Raw genomic sequence first — 24,073 nt, 5'->3', positions numbered from 1 at the left:
CTTGTAAGCCCAGCTCTAACCTTGACAACTCCCAGTCTTCAACCACTTGATCATCATCAATGAACAGACATGTAACTTGTTGTGATGTGAATCACAATCCCATTCCAGTAACTCAACATACACTCCATAAGCTTCTCCTTTGACTAGTATAGATCAGCCTATGATGCTTGACTTGTTACTGCAACTAAGGTCTTCAAATAATCTGCCAAAACTGCTTATCCTGAAGTTTTCCTCTACACCAATCTGTATGAACTTTCAACCTGAACATCACTCTTCACCGCTGCTGTGACCAGCAGAACACGCCGCCTAACTCAACCTGGTTAAGAAGACTTTCGATGTAGAGATCTCTGCTCAAACCCTGCTCAAACAAATCTGCTTCAACAGAACTTCAGACAACAAATCTGACCACCTGCTGACTTCTTTATCCCTGCCTCATACTCACAAAACCTGTGACAACTCTTGAGACACCTTTGCTGTAGCAAAGAACCTGTGCTTCGCTAACCTGCGAACCTTACCAGACCTTGGTATACAAACGCCCCTGCCTGTTCCAGACGTTACCAAGAACTCCATTTTCCAATAGCTCAATCCTTCTTGTACTCTTTTGTGACAGTACCAACAAACCTTGCTGTTTATCTCCTTGTAGCTACTCTTAGAGAACTCTTTGAATTTGTTCAGCTTGGTAATTGACTCAAACAGCTCCACCTTGAACTGTTCTCCCTGGTCCCTGTGAATACCTGCAAAAAACCACCTCACAAGTATTTTATATATATTGATTTATCATACCTACAGTGACTCTGCCTCGATGTCGTTTTACTCCATGCTTCCTGTGGAGAAACCATACTAACACTGCCGATATCCTCTTCACAACTCTGACCACAAGCTGAACCCCTTTTACTCCATCTGACCATAACATGTTGAGCTTGAACCTGCTGACACTGGCTTGGCTCTCTTTTACTCTTCTTGCTTCACAAAACCAACCTGAATCTCTGTAGCTCTTGTAAGCTCATCCGCAGAACCTCTGAAACCTTTTCATACTGAAGTTAACCTGAGAACACTGTCTGAAACATAACACTGCTCCACCTGAAGTCAAAAAACATCTAGAGATGTGCACTACAACACTTGTAGAGGCAAGACTCCACCTGAAACAATAACCTTTCAAAACCCCAACGTGTTCCTCTTCACACGAAGCTTCACTTCTCAGACTTATAACCATCCTGCACCTTCTTCTTTGATTCACTTAACCCCTTTGTGTAGCTGACTGTAAACATGGCTTCTTGCTTCTGAATTGTATTTCAGACCTTATCAAAATTATATTAATTTTGCAGCCATTCAACTATAGTCGCTAATACCATAACCACCAAGTGTCGCAGCTTCTTCCGAGCTTTCCAATCTGATTTTAATCCCACCAAACTGACTGTGCTCCAACCTGTTATAGTCTCTGCCAACAAAACATCTTCACATAACACTTTAAACCCTGTGAGACCCTTCTGAATTTAACCCATCAGAACCTGTGACAGATAAACCCGAAACTAGATTCTCTCAAACTGATTTTACTCCACTGATTTTACTATCAGTAACACCATGCTTCTTGCCTTTATATCTTGGCATAGAGCTTCTTTTCATAGCCTCTGAAAGCTACAACCTTGAGTGACTGCCGCCTGCTGTGCTTTCATCCTGCTGTCCCTTCATCCTAACATGTCCTCACAATCATTCTTTGAAGTTTCTCTCAGATTTCTCCATCTCCTGAAACTTCTTGTGTGTCTATAAAATACAGAACACAAGCACCAATGACCTGAGACATCCTGCACAGACTTGAACTTGTAAACTCCATGTTCAAAAGAACTACAACCAGCAAAACAAACTCCTTGCTTTCCTTTCCTTGAGCCATAAAACCAGAAACTTGTTTCTTCTCCTTGGCTCCTTATCACTGATATTCTATCAGCCTTCTTTCTCTTTAAGAAATCATCGCTTTTAACCCTCTGCAGAAACGCCTTGAGTGAGACAGTTAAACCTCTACCACGAGCTGCCTCTTCCACTCATACTCCTCCAAAGCTATCAACTTTGATCCCACAAGAAACTCTATTCCAACATATACTCACATTGCTCTTAGACTTCTTGTATTTTCTCTTGGCGCATTCTTCTGGAAACATAACATGTTCCTGCTTCTTCTGCTTCTTTCTTGATGACTCCAGGCATTCTTCTAATAAGCCGTGACGTTTGTTTATGTGAAAAAACGTCAGGTGATATACCACAGAATCCCATCTGTTTTATCACTTTACTGGCACTGAAGAAATTCATCAAATGTAACAGCCTTGATACTTTTGTGTAGAAACAATCCTTGCTGCTACAAGCTCCATTATGATCCTTCTTACATTCACCAGAACCTGACCCTTAATCTCTGTGACTGAACCTGCAACTCAAACTTTCTGAAATCTGAACCAGCTCCTCAAAATACCATATATGTCTTGTTCCAAAACCTGTAGAAACCATTCTTCTCTGCAACTTAACTTCAAACTTGAATCTTGAAAGCTTTAACAGTATCTGAACAGCCTTTGACACACATACAAACTCACTTCTAAAGCGTCCCTTAAACCTGAGATTCATAAATGCCACCAACTGCCATTCTTCCAAACATCCTGAAACCACAGCTGCATCTTCCTTCCACAAACAAGCTGACCAACAAACAGTTTGACACCAAACCTGAGCCTTGATCACTCTTTGCAAAGATAACATACCGCCCTTGTGATTTAGAGAGCTTCCATTCTTTATACACTGCAGTAGATGAGTATCCACCCATCACAACAAAGCTTTGTGACTGTAGCAGAATGAGACCATTTGTCTCCAAGACTTGAACTTGAGGAAACTATGAACTGACTTTGATTCTGTATCCTTAAGTCTGATCTTGACTTAACATGAACCAATTTTAACCTGAGATCCTCCACCTCAAACAGCCAGCATCAAACCAATTCTAGAACTGCAGAACAACATCACACCTCTGATTCTTTACACTTCAGTCTATGGTTCTCTTTACTCTTGTGAACACATCAAACTCTCTTGCAAGTTTCTTTATCCGAGCAGCTCACACGATCTTATAACTCATGAGATGAGAGAGATTAACTTACTGAACCATCTGATTTCACAAAACCAGAAACCATCCGCTCTGATGACATCTTCCTCCGCGATATTCCTTTCCTCCGTCTCCGACGTTCTCGTCTACCACGAGCCAACGTCTCACCTTCTTTCTTTTGCTCTTAACATTGCAAATCTTGCAACATCTAATGATTCTTCACTCTCGCAACAACGATGCGATCGAAACTTCAACTCCTCCGATCCTTCTTCGATTCTCCTTCAGAACCGATCTTGATCCGTTTCCGATGAATCCTTGAATCGCCTAAACCGAGGCTCTGATACCACTTGTTGAGGATTCATCCTATGATCTTGGCTCAATTCAATAATCACCTTAAGCCTAACTGGATCAAATCAATCACAGAATCAAGCAAGAAAGAAATAAGAACACACGAGACTTTGTTTACCCGGTGTTCACCGCACTTCTCCGATGTGGAGAAGCCGCTATACATCACCGGGGAGAGAAACGGTCTCTCAGCCAATCCACTATAAACGTTGTGATTACAGTGTACATCACCGGAGGTTTCTCTCCTCTTCTTCCCCTCTCTTGATTACATCCAATCCGAGTTACAACAAGTATAATAGAGGAAGAAGATCAAGCTCTGAGCTTAGATAAACCGAGAATCTCATCTCTCTCTAGCTCACTCTCATCTCTCGCTCTCTCATCTCATCTTGAGCTCTCGCTCTCTGTTTCTGTAACTAACTCTCCGTCGGAGAAGATGACGATGATATACCCAGAAGATGATGATTCCTATTGCCCCAACTCACGTGCTTCTCACGTGTATGTTATTAGCTTTGGCAAACCTTCTACTGGACCAAGAGTCTTTCCTTCACTCAGCATATTCAAACCTTCTGTTTGACTTAGAAGCATAGAAGATTGATGACATAATTCTACACCTCTCTTTTTAGTCGAGTTACGTCAGTACTTCTCTAGACAAATACTCAAATCACAAAAGTAAAGGTCTAGTCATGACTCCTCCCACCTGAGGGCAAAGTCTTGAGGCTGAGCCACACACGTGCTACAATGAAAATTACAATGGGAAGCAAGGGTTGTAAGGTGGAGTGAATCCGGAAAGATTGCCTCAGTTCGGATTGTTCTCTGTAACTCGGGAACATGAAGTTGGAATCGCTAGTAATCGCGGATCAGCATGGATTTTACAAGTTAGCTAGATTTAACAAATTTTATCAATTATTTTTACACATATTTTTATTATTTTATTGAGTTCTATTGATTGTTATTAACTTTTAAAATAAAAAATTAATGGTGGTAGAAAAAAGGGAAAGAAAATCATTTCTATTATTTTCTTATAATCAAATTTTCATAAAGTCCAAATTTCTGAGTTTTTAAGATTTTTATGTACCTTCTTATTTTTTGAGTACTAATAAAAACATGTTAATGATGGCATGTTTTTTTGTTACACATCTCATATAGTTTTGTACCTTTTTAAATTTATTAACAAATATATATATTATGTTATTAGTCGCTAAATCGTAGTTTATGCTCTGTCTGTTTATATAGTGTTGTAAAACAAATTGTATTAGAGTCATCCATGTAAAACTACAGAAAAGTAGTCTTTGTAGACTATGTTAAAGTTGTGATTTATATTATTTCATAGATTTCAAAAATCTTATTGGTATAGATAATATTCTCAAAGTTGAGTCTTATGATTAAAACAAAAAAAAAATTACATTCCAATAACAATAGAGTTTAGTAGGATCTTAAAATCAATGAAAGCGAACTTTTCCAATAACAAAAGATTTTGAATGAAATTAAAAAGTCTTCACCCCACAAAACCAATAACAATGAAATCTCAAAATTTAATAATTCTTCTAGAATTCTTCTACCAATAAACCCCTATGAGTTAAACAAATTTGAATGATCTAAGCCAGGCTCCAATTTAATCAGAATTCTGTATGCAGATATGTTCAAGAATATTTCTTTATAGTTAGGTTAATAAGAAAAAATGGCTTTCAACTTAATTTCGTTTACAAGTTTTTTTTAGTAAGAGTATATTCATGATGGAGAATGAGTTTCTAAAAAGAAATTCGAGGTTTTTAAATGAAAAAGTTACCATTTTATCCTTTTAGATATTATTTTATTTTAAAATATTCTAATTTTTTCAAAAAAAATCGTTCTCCATTTGCTATTCGTGATAGATTCAACATTTTTAATTTAATTATATTTAAATAATAAATTATTGATCAAACACTAAAAAATATCAGAACCTATATACGTGATACTTGTAAAATCATAAAGTTTCTCATAAAAGAATTGCATAATATCCATAGATTTGGATGAGACGTAGTCAATGACCAAAGTATTTTGTAAGAAATGTTCAATAAGTGTGATTGGTCAAAAGTAAAATTTACAACAATTGAGTTGAAAAACTTTCAAAGATTAAGACAACAGGTTGTTCATTACTCCTAATTATTATGGGTTAAGACGCAGCCATGTGGTGAACAAATAGCAAACTATTCTTTCTCTTTTTACAAAAGAATACTGTGTGTTATCCACGCTTCTTTAACATTTTAGCCCAAAAAAAAAGGGTTAAAAACGAATACTGTTGAATGAAATAAGAAATATCCAAGATAAAATCTGAAAATATCATTCTCGCAACAGTTTTTCAAATCATAAGGTAAGATTCTTACACATCTAATAAGAAGCAATTTATAATCTAACTAAAAGGTATTCAGAAAGCATTTCTAATCAAATTATAAACGGAGTGTTCCAAAAAAAAAAGAAAAAAAAATCAAATTATAAACGGTATTTTTTCTACAACTTTATGTCTAAAATAATTAATGATGCCTTAAGAAACGGGTATTGAGAGAAAATCAAGTTAGTTGCATAACAGAAAAGATCCTCATTCTTCTGTGTTTATTCACCTTCTTTTCTCTCTTTTCTCACATTATCTCTTTGTACATTCTCGTCGTTTTCTTGTGCATTCACCTTTGTCTGCTTAACCTTTTCCCATTGGTTCGGTACTGAAACCCTAATTAAGCTTATTTATTTGTTTATTTATTCTACGTCGTTTCTCTTCACTCCAAGAACACATGGACGACGAGAGCCGAAGAGGTAACTTGAGGAGAAGAGCTCGACAGATCAACGGGGAAGACGTCGACCGGCCAACGAATAGACGTCGTCAAAATGAACTTCAAAACGACGGCGTACAAGCTGGTGATCACGTCGAACCCCTTCCCCTTGAACTAAGCTTGGGCTCAACATCACACTCCTCTCAGATCCCGCCTATGACCACGTCGTCGCTTCCTCTAGCACCACCATCACCTTTTGCTCTTCCTCTGACGACGTCGTCGCTTCCTCTTGCACCAGCATCGCCTTTTGCTCCGCCTATGATGACGTGGCAGACATCTGGTTCTATAGCGCAGTACTTTGCTTCGTCACAGTCTCATTATATGACGTATCCGCCCTATTTGAGCAACTCTATCTACCAGACAAGACCGTCAACACCGATGCAGCCACCGTTCGGACAGTCGTTTAACCTCTTCCCATCGTCATCTTTCGTTCCGACAAGACCAGTTATGAGACCAGCAGCTTCCGGGGCTGTGTCACGTCGTAGCTACAGATCGCAGTCCAGCGTTAACCGTAATGACGATACGATCCCGCCGCCGTTTCCATGGGCGACGAATAAACGAGGGTGGATACAAAGCTTGGAGAATCTCGCGTCGAAGCAGATCACCACCATCACCGGAGAGGTGCAATGCAAACACTGCGAGAAAGTGTATCAAGTGAGTTACAATCTAAGGGAGAAATTCTCGGAGGTTGAGAATATTTTCGTGATGGGCAAATGGATTATGAGAGAACGAGCTCCTCCGATATGGACAAATCCAGAACCGGCGAGATGCGATCTCTGTGGCCGTGACAAGGCGGTGAAGCCGGTGATAGCTGAACGGAAGTATCAGATTAATTGGTTGTTTTTGCTTTTGGGACAAACGTTAGGTTTTTGTACGTTGGAGCAGCTCAAGAATTTCTGTAAGCATTCAAGGAGTCACCGGACCGGAGCTAAGAACCGTGTTCTTTATTTGACGTACCTTGGTCTTTGCAAGATGCTCGAGCCTAACCGTGAGCTCTTTCAACGTGAAACCGCCAGGCGGTGAGTAAGATCGTTTGAAGATCTTAGCAAACAAAAAAAGATCGTTTGAAGATATTTGCTAGGGTTTTAGATGATTTGGATGGTTGCATTTAGGTGGGTTTTATTTGAATAATTGGGGTGAAAAATGCATATGTTTCGCATGTATTATTATCCCTTTGTCGTTTCTTGGTCTTGTGTTTATTTGGACTTTGAATTAATATCTTATTAATATATAAAGTCTAAAATTGCATGGAGTACGTTTGAAATTTTGGCTTATCTCAAAATTTTAAAATTAAAATAGCGCTTAATTTAAATTTTGTTTCTATGTGATTTGAATTAGGAGACGAAGATATTCAGAAACCGGAATCTTTTCAAATCGATAAGTCTAACGACTTTTCCTTTATAGATCGCAAGTTAATCTTTTTGTTTTTTTTTGCCAACTGGATTTTATTAAAAAAACTAAATCCAAAACAGGACAAAGCCCAACACAAGACAAGTAAGAAAAAGGCCTGAACAACAGCCCAACACAAGACAAGTAAGAAAAATGCCTGAACAACAGCCCAATTTTACATAAACTCTCTGGACAGTAAGTCTAAAAGAGGAAAACCCAAGAGAAGGTAAACGTGACTCGCCACCACATGTTTCGATCACCCGACAACCTGAAGACACGCGTCAAAACGAGGAACAACACACCTTCGTCGGAGAAGAGTCGCGCAGGTGCGCCACCGTCAATTGAAACAGACCGGTGAAAGATTACTCAGACAGAGAAATCTTCAACACAACAACATCTATCGAAACACAACCACCACATCTATCGCTTCAAGGAAGAGATCGTCATCAATCGATCCAATCACCTCTGATTTCCAGTGCTGAAGAAGGAGAGACAATCACGAAGATGAAGTAGAAGAAGCGAAGATTCAACTGGATCCGGGGGAAAACCCGGTATGTGCCACCATCAACACCTGAGAAAGATGAGATGCGGAGTCGGAAGCCGAATGCTCATCACCAAATTGAAAGGGAGAGCACCGGAGGCAGAAGCCGGACGACCATCAAAGGGGCAGATGCGACACCGGTGTCAAGACCGGTCGGTGATACCGAAACCAGAGAAGAAACAGAACCACCGGAACACCACCGGTGAGAACAAGAAGATTCATCTCCTCACTTTTCCCCTGTGAAAGATCTTAGAGAGGGAACAGAGGAAAATGAGAGAAAATCTTATTTATATTGCAAGTTAATCTAACTTCGGGATAAATCTAAATTTCAAAAGTTTATTCAGAGAATCACACGATAATATATTTTATTAAATAAATTTGTGGAAAATCTCTAATTATCAAGCAAGTATCATACCCTTGCATATCACATCTTTTTCGTTTTTCTAAATTGTAAATGTCATATCACATCTATCTTATAAAAATAAGAACATTGTTTCAAACTTCAAAGTAACATTGTCATTCGGTGTAATTTATAGAAGAAATATAATGTTACTATTTTACATCATTTAAATAAATACACAATATATATTGACATTATTCGACAATTTGATAATAGTTTCACCATTTCGAAGCGTGGATCAAAATATGTTATATGATTAAATTGTTAACAAGAAATTTAAGCATATCAAATATGATTAAAATGTAGACATCACATACTTACAATAATACACAAAATATAATTCAATTTGATACAAGTATCTTAAAATTATAAAAACAATTGGTTAAAAGAATAAAAAATAGTTTTTAGTAATAAAGTTATTCGGCTAAAGATGAATCGCAAGAATAACCTAGATTGCATTTTAACGAATAAATCCCCATTCCCTATCCCTCCCCAAATTTAAATTTGTTAATGTGAAGCTCCATCAGTCTAAAATATAGTTAAATTTGGACGTAAACTATTAATGAAAACAATACTCTTTAAATAAAACAATTTTTTTTTTGAATTATACAGAGGTATCCTGGCCCCACAGAAGTGATCCAGACTAGTCACGTGTTGCCATGAGTCGATCGTCTGTCCATGGCGATGCCGAAATGTTAATTCCCCAGTGACCGGAATTCGAATCCAAGTGGCGGTACTCACAGCTGTAAGCCCTTTACCACTAAAGCTAGAAGCCCCAGTTAAAATAAAACAAATTACATATTTTATTTGTAAAACTACTCAACCATAAATATATGATACAAAATCACTCAATTATCTTTTTAGTGATTAACTTCTCAAATTAAAATTCGTTAATGTTAATCCTCTTCAATCTATAATATTTTATAATTTAGACAAATTGAAGTCAACAAATCTAGAAATCCCTAAATCAAAACTTAGAACATCACCAAACTAAAAGTAACAAATACTTAATCATACATACAGAAAACACTTCACAAATAGTATTTATCAAATACAGAAGGACATTTCCTGGTGCAAAAACCTACCCTGCCCATACATTAACATGACCCACATAAACCAAACCTGTTTTCTACTTACACCTTCCCAAAAAACTACACTAAACCAGTTGCCTGAGCTGACTCGTTGCACAGTGGCACTGGCCGTACAACTGAGGGCAGACAACTTCCGGGAGGAAACAGTGGTGGAAGTTCAGAAGCTTCCGGCCAATCAGAGACTCCCGGAATTGGATTAAAATCAGCTGTGTAAGTTCCAAGATAATTCTCTGTGCTATAATAGTCGTTTACATACTGAAAATGGTCACTATTAATCCTCCTGCAAACCACCAACATGTGCAGACACAGATACTTAAGAAGTTGCAATGCCCCACACGTGCAAACCATGTCCTTCAGTTGAAAAACATCTCTAATATTTCCATCTTGCTTAACAACCGTAACCTGAAACCTCACTCCGGCTGGTTCTAGTGGCAATATATCGTGTGTCCTAGAGGCTACCTTGTACTCTTCAAGCTGTTTCATGACATGTTTAGAATAATTATCACCTCTATTCAGTGACTTGTCGTGGTCTCCGCATCCAGATTTGAAATGCTCTGCCACGTGATACATGTTGTGATTGGAAGATCACACATTTTGTTTATGAAGCTGTAAGTTGCAGAGATCGAGCCAGAGAGCATTTATGTGGAGGTATTTTGTCTAACAATTTCCGAGCTTCTGGATTCATCTTTTCAATTTTATTCAAGTAGTTACTAAAATTTGATATGTACCTCATCGCTCCAGCCTTGTGAACAAACTCCGTCATCAGATTGTTGCGGAAAGCATCATAAAATTTGAGGCACAATACCTAAGACAGAACCGGTGTTGCGCCCACTGACATGAGGTTCCTCGACAACAGCAACTATGTCAGGATCCAGACTTGTTATATTAGACAAAGGCCTTCTATTTGTGTTACTTTTTCTCTGATGCATGCAAAGAACCATCGCCAAGAATCAGGTGGTAAACTTTTGTTGCTAATAATTGCAAATGCAAGTGGAAAGAACCGGGTCTAAGCATCAAAACCTGCATCAACCAATATTTTCCCGCCATACTTACTGCTCAAGTCTGATGTATCCACCATTATCACCGGCATGCAGTGAGAAAACCTTTTGATTGACTGCTGCAATGCCCAAAACATAGAACGAAAAGATGCTTCATTAGGATCAGGAAAATGATCATATTGCCAATCCACTACCATTTTATTAGAGAGGAAAGGACAACCATGAACTTGGGCAATACACTAAAATTCTTGTCCAAATCTCCCAAGATTGCAGTGATGGCTTTCGTTTTAGCGTCCACATACAATCATGCGAGACTGTGTACCCAAATTCTTCTTTCACCCACTTGTTTAGCTCTGCAATGGAGAGCGAAGGCTGAGCCTTTATTAGTCACTCGATCTCTCATGCAAGAAAACCAGAGCCCACATTTGCTGGCTTACAAGTATGTGCACTTCCGTATCCTGTTATTCTGAAGCCATTTCCATTCGTTTTAGCTGCCTTGAGTTCCCATCCGCATATGTTTTTGCACCTGAATTCAATGTCACCTCTAGTAAAGAGATAATTGTAAACACTGTAGTTCCCATGCCTTCTGTCAGAGTAAAGCTTCACTGCTTTCTCCAGCTCCTCTTGATTTCTAATATGCATCCCAACATACAACTCGCATTCAATAAGCCATGAATAGAGAAAATCAACTTCTTTGAGACATTATTATTGCTGAGGCCTTTCGTTGGATCTTGCTTTTTCATCTTCGAACCGTTCTGTGCAGCCTCATTTTTATCATCCGTACTATCCTCCTCTTCAAGCCAAGCCACCATTATTGTTACTCTCACGAGGGTTCGCATCAAGATTAGCATCATTTGGCCGAGAACGCTTACGGGTCTCATGATTTGATAATGTTGTCGAACGATGAGAGACCGGTTTGGCCTCTAAATACAACTCCACACTGTTGATAGAAGAATGGTAGCTTGGAACCTCAAGCATGGTCTCAAGGCTTGAATCATCCACAATGGGCAAACACATATACTTGACAAGAGATTGTTGAACAATGGAAGGGTACCTACCAATCAAATTAATCTGAAACTTCCCCTTCTGAAATCCAGTGACTCGATGCAGAACATCCAACAAATCTTGGCTAATTCAGTTTTACTGTCGACTCTGATCACTCTTGGAGTTGATCCTTCCTAGAATGGACCATCAGGACCATCTTTTATACATTCATTCCAATAACAGAACTCTGCAATCTTTCTTGTCTCCATGAATCTAGAAAAACAAAACAAGGATTTTGAGTTGAATGACAAAAATAAACATGTTCATGATTTTCCACAAATGTAGACATTAATACGACATGGACAACATCGCTAAAGGAGCAAGCTTTTGTAAGGAATGAACGTCATTATATAAATAAGGCAAAGTGTTCCAAAAAAAAAAGCAAAAGGATAAACCCTAATTTTCTACAAAAAAAAGAAATAATAAAAATCAAATTATAGCGAAAGCTACAACTTTAATTTTTACACTAGATCTTGATCCGCACGACCGTGCGGATGTTCTTTAATAGTAAAATATATATCAATAAATTAATATAATTTGGCTTTATATATTCTTCAATTTTATAATAATATTTGTGTGGCGTATAATATTATTATTATAAAATTTATATATTTTTTTATTTTTGTGACAAAAATTAGTTTGAAAACATTATTATGTAACAATACTGATTTACATAATTTTTGTCTTATTTCTAAATTTGAAACATATGTAGAAACTAAATTAAGTTGAAACCTACATAATAGAGAATTTGGTATATAGTTATTACTTAAACTAATTTAGTATAGTTGCTTAAATAATAACCTGAATTGTTTTTTAACTTAAGGGAATACACATACGTTAATAATAGTAAAATAAAGTCTATACAATATGAATAACGATCAAATGTTTCATATATGAAAGAAGTTGTAAATTAGTTGTATTACATGGTAAAAACATTTAAAAGTTTGATTTTTAAGTGGTCTATTTTAAAAAATCATCTATGAAATAAGTCATAATTTTTGTGCTAAATTAATAAGAATTTTTATTTTTATTTTTAAATTAGAAATTGAAATGAATATTTATTTTCTAAATCATCATTTAAAATACGTCTTAAATTTAATTTTGAAAAATAAATAAATTTAAAATTGTTATTATCATTAAAATATTATTAAAAGTATTTTATATAATTATTTTTTAAATCAAAACTAAACTAAAATTTAGTTTCTAATTATACTTTGTGATAATTAAAAAATTAATTAACAAATTTCGAAAATATATTTAAAAAAGTTCCTAAAAGATATTTGAAAGATTTTGTTAGACATTTCTTTAAGATATTTATTAGTATTTAAAATATAAATAAAGATATGAAAAGATATTATAATTAAGTTAAATTTAATAAATTTTTTTAGGATGGTCCAAATAAAAAAATCATACATGAAAAAAGTCGTGACTTCCGTTTTGATACAAAATATTATTAAAAGTATTTTATATAATTATTAATTTTTTTACAATCAAAACAAAACAAAAATTTAGTTTCTAACTATACTTTGAGACAATTAAAAATTTAATTAACAAAATTCGAAAATATATTTTAAAAAGATATTTGAAAGATTTTGTTAGATATTTTTAAGATATTTATTAGTACTTCAAACAAAAATAAACATATTAAAAGATATATCTATATTATTAAAGTTGAAGTACACATTGGGATTGTTTGGCAATATGAATAGTAGTTAAAAAATAGTACTGTTTGGAAACATAGATAGTAGTAAATTAGAAAAAAACAATAATGGGCTTATGCTACTAAAAAAATTGAAAGTCCATTACATTATATTAAAAAGTAATGGATCTATGTTACTTAATATATATATTCAAATCAAAATAATAATTTAAAATTAATTTATATCAAAAATTCATTCAAAAATATACATATATTCAAAATTTGATTTTTACTAACATATTTTCCAATATCTATTATAATTTTTTTAAATATATATAATAAAAATACAATACAAAATCCAATTTCAAACACCAACTTAAATTATGGTTTTATATTTCACATTAAGTTTTAAAATATAATATGTGATTATTTATATGATTGTACGTATAAAATATTATTAATTATAAGAAAACTTATTTGATGGTACGTATAAAATACGATTAGTTATATGATTTTTTTTTTTTTTTTGACAGCAAAAGAAACATCTACAGACTCATATTGACTCTGTAAACCAATTTGGTAACTCCGCATCCATGTGAACGACAAAAGACGGTTGTTTCCTAGCACTGCGTGCTAAGCTATCCGCCCTTGAGTTCTCCGTCCGTGGTACATGAACGATGTCTGAGTTAAGGAAACTTCCTCTCAAAAGCTTAAAGTCCTCCAGATAGCTTCCAAATGCAGGCCATTCTTCTGGTTCCGAAACCATCTTCACCAATTGAGAACAATCCGTTGCAAACGTCACCTGAATCTGTCTTAAATTCTTCATACATTCCATTGGCCAAATCAAAGCCTCCATCTCCGAATGAAGAGGTGAGAGAGATGCTCTTACATTTCTTGCCCCTAATAAACCATTGAAACCCGGTAAAGTACTATACCAGCCTTGCCCTGAAAATAAATCCTTATCTTTCCATGATCCATCTATAAAGCACCAACGTCCTGACGTCACTAACGTAGAAGTAGTTTGTACCGGTTGTCTCCTTGTTGAGTCATTTGCTACTTGTGCCTCAGCCCAGAGTGATGACTCCAATTCTGCTAATTTAAGTGTTTCCCTCGGATCAATATCCAGATTGCTAAAAACTTTATTATTCCGGCCTTTCCATATATACCATAATATCCATGCAAATTGGTGGTCATCCATATGAGGTTTGACTCTCCAAAAAAGATGATCCATATTAGCAAACAAAGAACAAACAGGAAAAATATTGGGATGCGATGGGATTTTAGATAACGCCCATACTTGACGTGCTGGAGGACATTCAAAAAACACATGGTTTATTGATTCCTCTGGATCTCCACATCGGGCACAACATATATCTCCTTGTATCCCTCTTGATTTTAGATTTTTCAGTACCGCTATACATCCTGAAAGAAGTTGCCATAAGAAGTGTTTCATTTTCGGAGGGCACCGCACTTTCCAGCAGAAAGCTTTTAATGCATCCACTGTAGGACCATAAAAATCTGGTGGTTTTTCTTTATCAGGATATACCCTTTCCACTTGATAACCTGATTGGACCGAATATTTTCCATTGTTAGTAAAATGCCATCCATTTCTATCCTCCATCTGATTCCGACTTAATGGAATACTTTCAATAATTTTCACATCATGAGGATCCACCAAAGTCCTGATTGCCTGTAAATTCCATGTTCGGGATTCCTGATTGATGAGGGAATCCACTGTGATATCCGGGTAACTGTTTTGAAGGTTTTTGTTTGCTGGTCTCGGGCGAGTGGCTGGGATCCAAGGGTCATTCCATACTGATATAGATGAACCTGTCCCCACCCTTTTAATTAGTCCTTTACAAACCAAAGATCTAGCAGAAATAATACTCCTCCAGCCATATGACGGGGAGTATGAACGAATCGGTTCCAGGGGTGAAGCATTCCTGTAGTACCGTCCTTTGAAGACTCTTGAAAAAAGAGTATTTGGCTTCTCAATTAGCCTCCACAATTGCTTGCCAAGCATTGCTGTGTTAAAATCCATAAGATCCTTAAAGCCTAGTCCACCATCATCTTTAGGTAGACATAGTTTATCCCATGATTTCCAATGCATACCTTTTGTACTCCCTCCTGGACTCCACCAAAACCGGGCTACTGCACTTGTTAACTTTTTAACTGTAGCCTTTGGTAACCGATAAACAGACATGACATGGTTTGGCAGGGCCGTAACCACCGACTTAATAATTACCTCTTTTCCTCCTTTGGTAAAAAATCTAAAAGTCCAACCATTAACCCTATTGTTCAAACGTTCTTGTACAAAACCAAATACCTGTACCTTAGATCCTCCAAGACTTTCTGGTAAACCTAAATAAGATCCCATGCCTCCTAAATTCTGGATTCCCAAAATATCTCTCAATTCTTGGCGACTAGCTTCTTCAATTTTATGTCCAAATTGAATTGAAGATTTCTGAAAATTAATTTGTTGTCCTGAAACTTCCTCATATTCCTTCAAGATTCTGAGAATGGTATGACATTCCTCCTTATTTGCCTTACAAAAGAAAAGACTATCATCTGCAAATAGCAAATGAGATATTGCTGGACAAGCTCTAGCAACCTTTAAACCAGTTAATTGTTTCACTCTCTCCGCCTTCTTAATATTCGCAATTAAAGACTCAGTACACATAATAAATAAATACGGAGACAAGGGATCCCCTTGTCGTAGGCCCCGCTGTGGGATGATCAGGCCTCGTGGATGACCATTTAGTAGGACCCTATATTGAACCGAGGAAATACACTCTAGCATCAAATTGATCCAACGAGGATCAAATCCCATTTTATGAAGAAGAGCCTCAATAAACCTCCACTCGATCCTATCATAAGCCTTACTCATATCCGTTTTGATCGCCATAAACTTGTTTTGACAAGACTTATTGGTCCTCAATCCATGAAACATTTCCTGCGCTATAAGAATATTATCCGATATTAACCTGCCCGCCACAAAAGCCGATTGCGTCTCCGAAATTAGTCGCGGGAGACAATTTTTCAATCTTTGACACAAAACTTTCGAGATAATCTTGTAGCCCACATTACATAGACTAATCGGTCTTAGATCCGTCATCCTTGTGGGTCTCTCTGTTTTCGGGATCATACATATATTAGTAGTATTCAACCTTGGATCCATATTTCCTGTGAGGAGAAAATTATTCACCATCTCAACCACATCCTTCTTAATAACATGCCAGGAATGTTGATAAAAAAGAGCTGTCATCCCATCCGGCCCTGGTGCTTTTTCCGGGTGCATCATAAATAAAGCTAGTCGGACCTCTTCCTCTGTTGCCATTCGCAATAAATTTTGATTCATTTGGGGGGAAATAGATGGAACTATCTCATCCAAAAAACTATCAAATTCCGTTGGATCCGTGGAACTAAACAAATTTTCAAAATAATCAACTGCCACCTTCTCAACACCATTCTCATCAGTTATCCAATTACCCAATACATCATGTAACCCCACTATTTTATTCCGAACCCTACGCTGCTTTGTCAAGGCATGATAAAACTTAGTATTAAGATCTCCCGACGAGTACCACATATTCCGGCTTTTCTGATGCCAATATTCCTCCTCATCCTTATAGGCCTCTTGTAACTTCCTGGAAACCTCAAGAATATCTTCTTGTGATCTGTTATTGTCCATTTGAACTTCTTCTAGGGCCTGTTGAAGCTCTTTAATTTTTTCCTTCCCATATGGCTGATTATCTTTTCGCCATGAAGATATTTCATGACGACAATTATTAATTTTTGTAACAAAATCAACTGTTTGTCCTCCCTGTGTTTCCGTCCAGCCAGCCACAATTGAATCCATAAGACCCTCTTGTCCAATCCATCTCTTATCAAACCTAAATTGTCCCCTTCTTTTCCTTGATGGATTATCCTCCAAAAAAGCAACCACTGGACGATGATCAGAACCCACCATCTTCAAATATTCTGTGTAAGAACATGGAAAAAGTGTATGCCATTCCTCATTTGCCAAAGCCCGATCCAATCGACATCTGACCATCACTGCTCCTTTCCCTTTACCTCTTCTTCCTTGCCAAGACAATGTATTACCTCGAGCCGGAAATTCCAAAAGTCCACTATTCTTTATCATGTTGTTAAAAGGAATGAAGGAAGTTGTACATCGTAGGGAACCCCCATCCTTTTCATGATTTCCAGTAATTTCATTCAAATCGCCAATAATAAACCAAGGTTCCGACCGTGATAATCCAAATCTAGTTAATCTTTCCCAAACCTGCTCTCTTAACTCTTGTACCGGATCCCCATAGACAAAGGTAAGGAAAACTTGTTTTCCTTTGGCCACCGCCTCGACATCTATCATTCTGTTGCTAGAATATAGAATTTTAACTTGGTATTCCTTGTTGTAAAAAAGAGCCAAACCACCGCTCCTCCCATTTGGGTCAAGAGTAACCAAATTATCATATCCAAAATGAGATTGGAACCTTTGTACGAAATCGAAATCCTGTTTTGTTTCAGATAAAAATAAAAATTCTGGCTTATGTTTGTGCCATATTTCCCTGAGATAACTTATGGTCCAATGACTTCCCAATCCTCTACAATTCCAGCTTAATATTTTCATATATAAAAATATTTGTATTGCTCCATCGAGCCAGAGGATACAGGCTTAATGATACCCGAAAGGATTTTAACATCCAGTTCCCACTGCCACCATATCCTAACTGCAACCAAGTCTATATCAGTTATCGGATAATAATTATAGGGCCACTTATCAATTATGTACCAGTCTCCAATCCAAACCGACATAATCGTCCATTTAAGAAGCAAAGTCAAATTGAAATGCCCAAGGATAGCCCGTGTTACCACTAAAATATCATCATAACAATCATAATTTAATACCAAACATAAGTATCTTGTTATAAACGCCATGTTGAACTTTGCTAATACCGATATCAAGCTGTGCCCCCAGTCTTCCGTTTGGTTCAAATAAATTACTAAAAAAAGATAACATAAGCCAATAAATAATTTCTGAGTCCCAATGTACCCGCCCGTACCTAACCGCATTTGGTATGATAGAATCCGCCTCAGTACCATCTCCAGAACCGATACCAGAACCATATACCCTCTTGCCAAATTTTTGAAATAAAGCCAAATTACACCCCCATGCACAAGTCGATCATGCATTGTCGCACCATTCCTTTTCTGTGTTTGGTATGATGAGACCAAACACAGTATTTGTATCTTTGAGAAGTATAGAGCCAAATCTTCCCATTGATTGCCGTATACATAACTCAACCTCTCAAGACAACAATACATAATATCATTCCTTTGCGATACATCGATCCTCAAGTAATACCTAACCAGTCTATTATATAATCGCTGTATTAGTGCCTTATCCCCATTTCCTGCACCAATAACCAATAAACCAGAGTAACACCACCAATCTAAAACTAACGTTTTATTCCATCGAAAGATCAAATAAATAAACCACTTCAAATACCAGAGAAACAAAGACCATACACAGGCCAACATCAAACCATGATCACTCCAAACAAGAATACTCAAAGAGCTTATTAAAAGTTTAAAAAAATAAAAAGGAAAAGCCATAAACCACCCACAAGACATCATAGAGATTGCTTGATTCATAAAAAGCTTCATTGTTTTGGAGGATCAGGTTTCGGGTTTGATGTACCCTTCTCCTCAACCTGCTTGGAATGATCCCCCTGGCGCGATCCAGTCTTTGCCGCCATACGCTTGTTGAACATCATCTGCGCCATCTTCAGCTTAGTTGAAGTTCCTGTGGCCAGTACCGGTTTAAGAAGACGTCGACGACCCCCCTGTCTCTTTTCTACCTCTCCATTAGCCTTTTCTTTACCATCCTCCTCCTCCACATCCCTCTCCCCATTGAGCTCCTCAGTCGCAGCCTCCTGCATATTGGCATCGCCCTCTGTTTCTCCATCACCAAGAGTTTGTATCTCCTCTATCTTCTCATTTTCAAGCCTAATACTGTCCTCTGATTCCAAACCAGAATCATTTACCAGAGTTTTCCCAGCCTCGAGACCCATTTGTATCGCCAATGTTCCTTGTTCCCCACTCAACGTCCCTGAAGTTTGAGAGCTTGGCTCTTGAGTCTCCTTTAACTCCGCCAGGAAGGCCTGAGAAGGATGAGTCTGATCTTGTTCCGTCCCTTCCCCCTGGCTTGCCTTCTCCATGTCATTGATTTCTCCTTCCTCTCTTACATCTCTGAGTGCCTCGCTGCGTGCCACTCTATCACTCCTCAAGCCGCTGTGTGCTCTGGATCGTTCCTCCTGATGGTGTGTCCGAGTGGGTTCCCTCCTGGAGTTCCTATGACGTGAGCCTTCTTCCTCTCTACGATTACCACCACGGTTGTGGTGTTTCTTAGGCTCCTTCTCCCCAACCCTGACCCATTTCGAGTCATGTTCCTCATACATTTTACCTTTGCCTTTTCCATGGTCCTCTCGATGCTCTCTTCCTCTATCTTGTTGACCCCCATTTCCATTAATAACCACGCCCTTGTAACTTCGAGCTCTGTCCTCAACCCTTTCTTCCATTTCAACCCCTATCTCCTTCGCCTTCTCAGGATTTTTGACCGTCAGTGGGCAGACATCATCCTTGTGGCAGAGGCTGAGACACGTCTCACAGTACCCAAACAGTTTTTCATAACGCAGAGAAACAGGAACCTCTTCTCCTTCATAATATTCACCTCCCGTGAAGTCAACTGTCGTCTCAAACGTCAAAGCCTTAAAACCATCGACTACCACTTGAACCCTGCCGTAATCGAGATCAACATCTTTTGTTTCCCCTAATGCATCACCAATGCTGCGGAAAGTAGGAACTTCCCAAAACTCCAATGGCACTCCCAAGACCTTGATCCAAAAAGTGATCTCCGACGGATAGTTATTAGTCTTCTTTGGTTGCCAGCGCACCAGTGAAATCATCCAATAATCGAAGTGGAAGGGCTGCATCTTCAACACCGTCTCAATGTCCTCCTCGACATCAAAGTCAAACTGAAACCTTCCTAGGCCCAGGTCAGTGCCCACGACCCTATCCTCCATGGACCAAATCTTGGGAAGCGTCACCACTAAATACTTGATGTTTTGCTTCGCCGGGTTCATGCATCTTCCAATCAAAGTTTTGGAGTAGCCCTTGATGAGGTCCGAATTGTTGAAATGTGGAACCGAGATCTTCAGCCTCTTGCGCGCTCCTTCACCATTCTTCATCTCCCCCGAACTTCCAATGAGCTGACTCTGTGACATTGTCGAAGTCGCAAGTGAAAGAATGAACCCACAAGTATTGAAAAGTAATAGAGAAAAGAGAATGATATGGAGAGAGTTGAAGTGGAAGCTCTCTTTATAACATTTCCAAGAGCACGTATTTCCCCCGGAAAACATACTCCCTTTAATACCAAATATTCCGTCAATCACAATAAGAGGATCCCAAATAATCCCAAATAATATCAAATAGGAAAGTTTCACGAACTGTATCAGGACCAAAATCAAAACTTCCAATGTCAAACGCGATTCTGTGTTGAAACCAGTGATAATACCTTCACTTTTATGATGTAGAGCTTTAATGATTATTGAACCTCTCGATCGATATCCAGATCGTAATAATACTCCCAATCTTCCTATCTCCATCTGATTCGGTGAATTGCGGACCCATCGCAAACTCGATCGAGATTTTTTTGCCCAACTTCCCCCGCATATCCCCAATATTCCGTGATCCCTCACTTGTAGATCCGCTATCCCTTTCTGAAAATCTCCATCAATTCCAGGATTCCATCGTCGAGGAACCATAGAAACCCTAGTTTGTCGCCATCGCCATCGCCGCTCTCGTTTTATTTCACTCTTTTTGAAACCTATGATAACACATATAGGATATATATAATAGTGATTAGGGGTGGACGTTCGGATTCGTTTTCGGATCTTTTTGGGATTTCGTGTTCAGTTCAGATCTTTGAAGATTTGGTTCTGATTTGGATAACCAATTTAAATAGGTTTGGTTTAAATATTTGGATAGAGAATTAATAATTATTTAAGTATTTTTAGAGTTTTGAGTATTTTTTTAACTATTTAAGATATTTACGTTTAATTATTTGTATATATTTTCAAGCATTTATGCGAACTTAAAAGTATCATATATATAAGTATATAAATCTATTTTGGATACCCAAAATAATTCGGTTCGGTTCGGATTAGGTTTCAATTATTCAAATACCAAAATTTTGAATAATTCAGATATTTAATTAATTCTGGTTCGAATTTAGTACTACTTATTCGGATTAAGATCGGTTTGAATCTTCGAATTCAAGTTTTTTACTCAACCCTAAATAGTGATATAAGAAGCAAATATCATCATATTTTTTTTAAAAAAATAGATCCGCACGGGCGTGCGGGTCAAAATCTAGTCTATACTATTAAAGCAGGATCCTATTGTCATAATTACCTTAGGGGCATGTTTCCTTCACTAACATTGCATGTTTCATTAAGGACAATTAAGTAATATTAATAACAAATCTATATTGGGTCATTATTTTTGGATCCAGCCCAAATCAAATATCTCTTGGGCCATTTGGGCCTATTAAAAAATCAGATTCAATTCTCACTTTTCTTTTCCTTTAGGTCATTGAGTCCAAGTTCAAATAATTTTTTTTCAACTATTTTTAATTATTATTTTTTTCTTTTCTTAATATAATTTAAGCATTCATAAAAATAATTGAATTTTTTTATTGAAAAGTATAAATCTTTATTAAAAGTATATAATTTTTTAATTAAAATATTAACCCCATAGTAAAATTAATTTATCAGAGTTATACCAACTTAATTCATTAAAAATAAAGTTTAATTTTTTTAACATAAATACTCATTTAAAATGAAATACGATAAATAAAGATAAAATTTATAAGTCTTTTATAAAATAAAACACAAATATATGAAAATGTGACATTTACTAAATATTTGTCAATTGAAAAAAAAAACAAAAATAAACCCGCGCTTTGAAAGCGCGGGTCAAAATCTAGTTATATATTAAAAGAGAAGTCACAACCTTGATTCATGTGTGATTTTTTTAAAAATGGACCTAATGGATTTGTTACTAGAAAATCATGTTACATTTAATTTATAATCTTATCATTTAAATTTTAGGCCTACTAGAAATTTTTATTGGGCTATCAATAATTGAATTTAAACAATAGATAATCCATTAAATTTATATATATATATATATATATTATAAATTAAATAGATATAATTTAATATTGTAATACTATACCTCCATATGTTAATTATTTAAATATTTGTCGATGTTAACTTTTAAAATTATAAAGATTTTTTTAAATAAAAAAAATTATATTATCTAATAATGATTAATCTTTACTACCTTAAAACAATGAAAACAAATTTTAAATTATAGAGTTTATTTTCAAAATTAAACAAAAACTAATTATTTAATTATTTACTCGGTAATATAAATCTACGAAGCGAAAATTTTAATTTTTTAAAAACTTTCTAAATTTGTGAAATCTTACAATATTTTTGAATATGACAAAAAAATAATATTTTACTAATCCTTATAGATATAGTTACGATTTTAATAATGAAATAATAATCCGAAAATATATATATAGAAGAAGATACAAATACATGTGAAAGTTTGAAACAATCTATTTAACGAAAAAAATATACCGTAAACTTATTATGTTTTAAAAATTGATAGACACATATATATTATAATATATACCAATTTAGAATTGAAAACAAAATATTTATATAAAAATAAATGAAAACAAAAACCCGCGCGGTTGCGCGGGTCGAAATCTAGTTATAATTAAGTTATGTAAAATTTAATAAATTTTCTTAGGATGGTCTAAATAAAAAAAATCATACATGAAAAAAATCATGACTTTTGTTTTGATATAAAATATTATTAAAAGTATTTTATATAATTATTAATATTCTTACAATCAAAAATAAACTAAAATTTAGTTTCTAATTATACTTTGTTATAATTAAAAATTTAACAAACAAATTTCGAAAATATATTTTAAAAAGATTCTAAAAGATATTTGAAATATTTTGTTAGATATTTCTTTAAGATATTTATGAGTATTTTAAATAAAAATAAAATTATTAAAAGATATTATAATTAAGTTATGTAAAATTTAATAAATTTTCTTAGATTGATCCAAATAAAAAAATCATACATGAAAGAAGTCATGACTTTTGTTTTAATATATAACATGATAATATAATCATTTTTGGGCCAAGATAATTATTGTTCAACATCAACTTGCTACGTAAAATTTAATAAATTTTCTAAGAATGATCCAAATAAAAAAATCATATATGAAACAAGTCATGAATTCTGTTTTAATATATTGGTTTTTTTTTAAATCAGAACTAAACTAAAATTTAGTTTCTAATTATACTTTGTGATAATTAAACATTTAATTAACAAATTTCAAAAATATATTTAAAAAAGATCCTAAAAGATATTTGAGAGATTTTGTTAGACATTTCTTTAAGATATTTATTAGTATTTCAAATAGGAATAAAGATATTAAAAGTTATTATAATTAAGTTAAATTTAATAATTTTCTTAGGATGGTTCAAATAAAAAAATCATACATGAAAGAAGTCATGACTTCTGTTTTCATACAAAATATTATTAAAATTATTTTATATAATTATTAATTTGTTACAATAAAAAAAACTAAAATTTAGTTTC

At 35.6% G+C, this 24,073-nt stretch overlaps 1 protein-coding gene across 1 annotated transcript; it reads left to right on the top strand.

The window, feature by feature from the left end:
- The first annotated feature begins 2,907 nt into the window (after positions 1–2,907).
- Positions 2,908–8,654, top strand: LOC111214646. The gene has a single exon (XM_048737568.1). The coding sequence runs from the start codon at positions 6,178–6,180 to the stop codon at positions 7,237–7,239; it is 1,062 nt and encodes a 353-aa protein (XP_048593525.1). The 5' UTR covers positions 2,908–6,177; the 3' UTR covers positions 7,240–8,654.
- The last annotated feature ends 15,419 nt before the right edge of the window (positions 8,655–24,073 follow it).

Source organism: Brassica napus, chromosome A8 (assembly GCF_020379485.1).
Source record: "Brassica napus cultivar Da-Ae chromosome A8, Da-Ae, whole genome shotgun sequence".
NCBI lineage: Eukaryota > Viridiplantae > Streptophyta > Magnoliopsida > Brassicales > Brassicaceae > Brassica > Brassica napus.
This window is presented reverse-complemented; position numbering and strand designations above follow the sequence as displayed.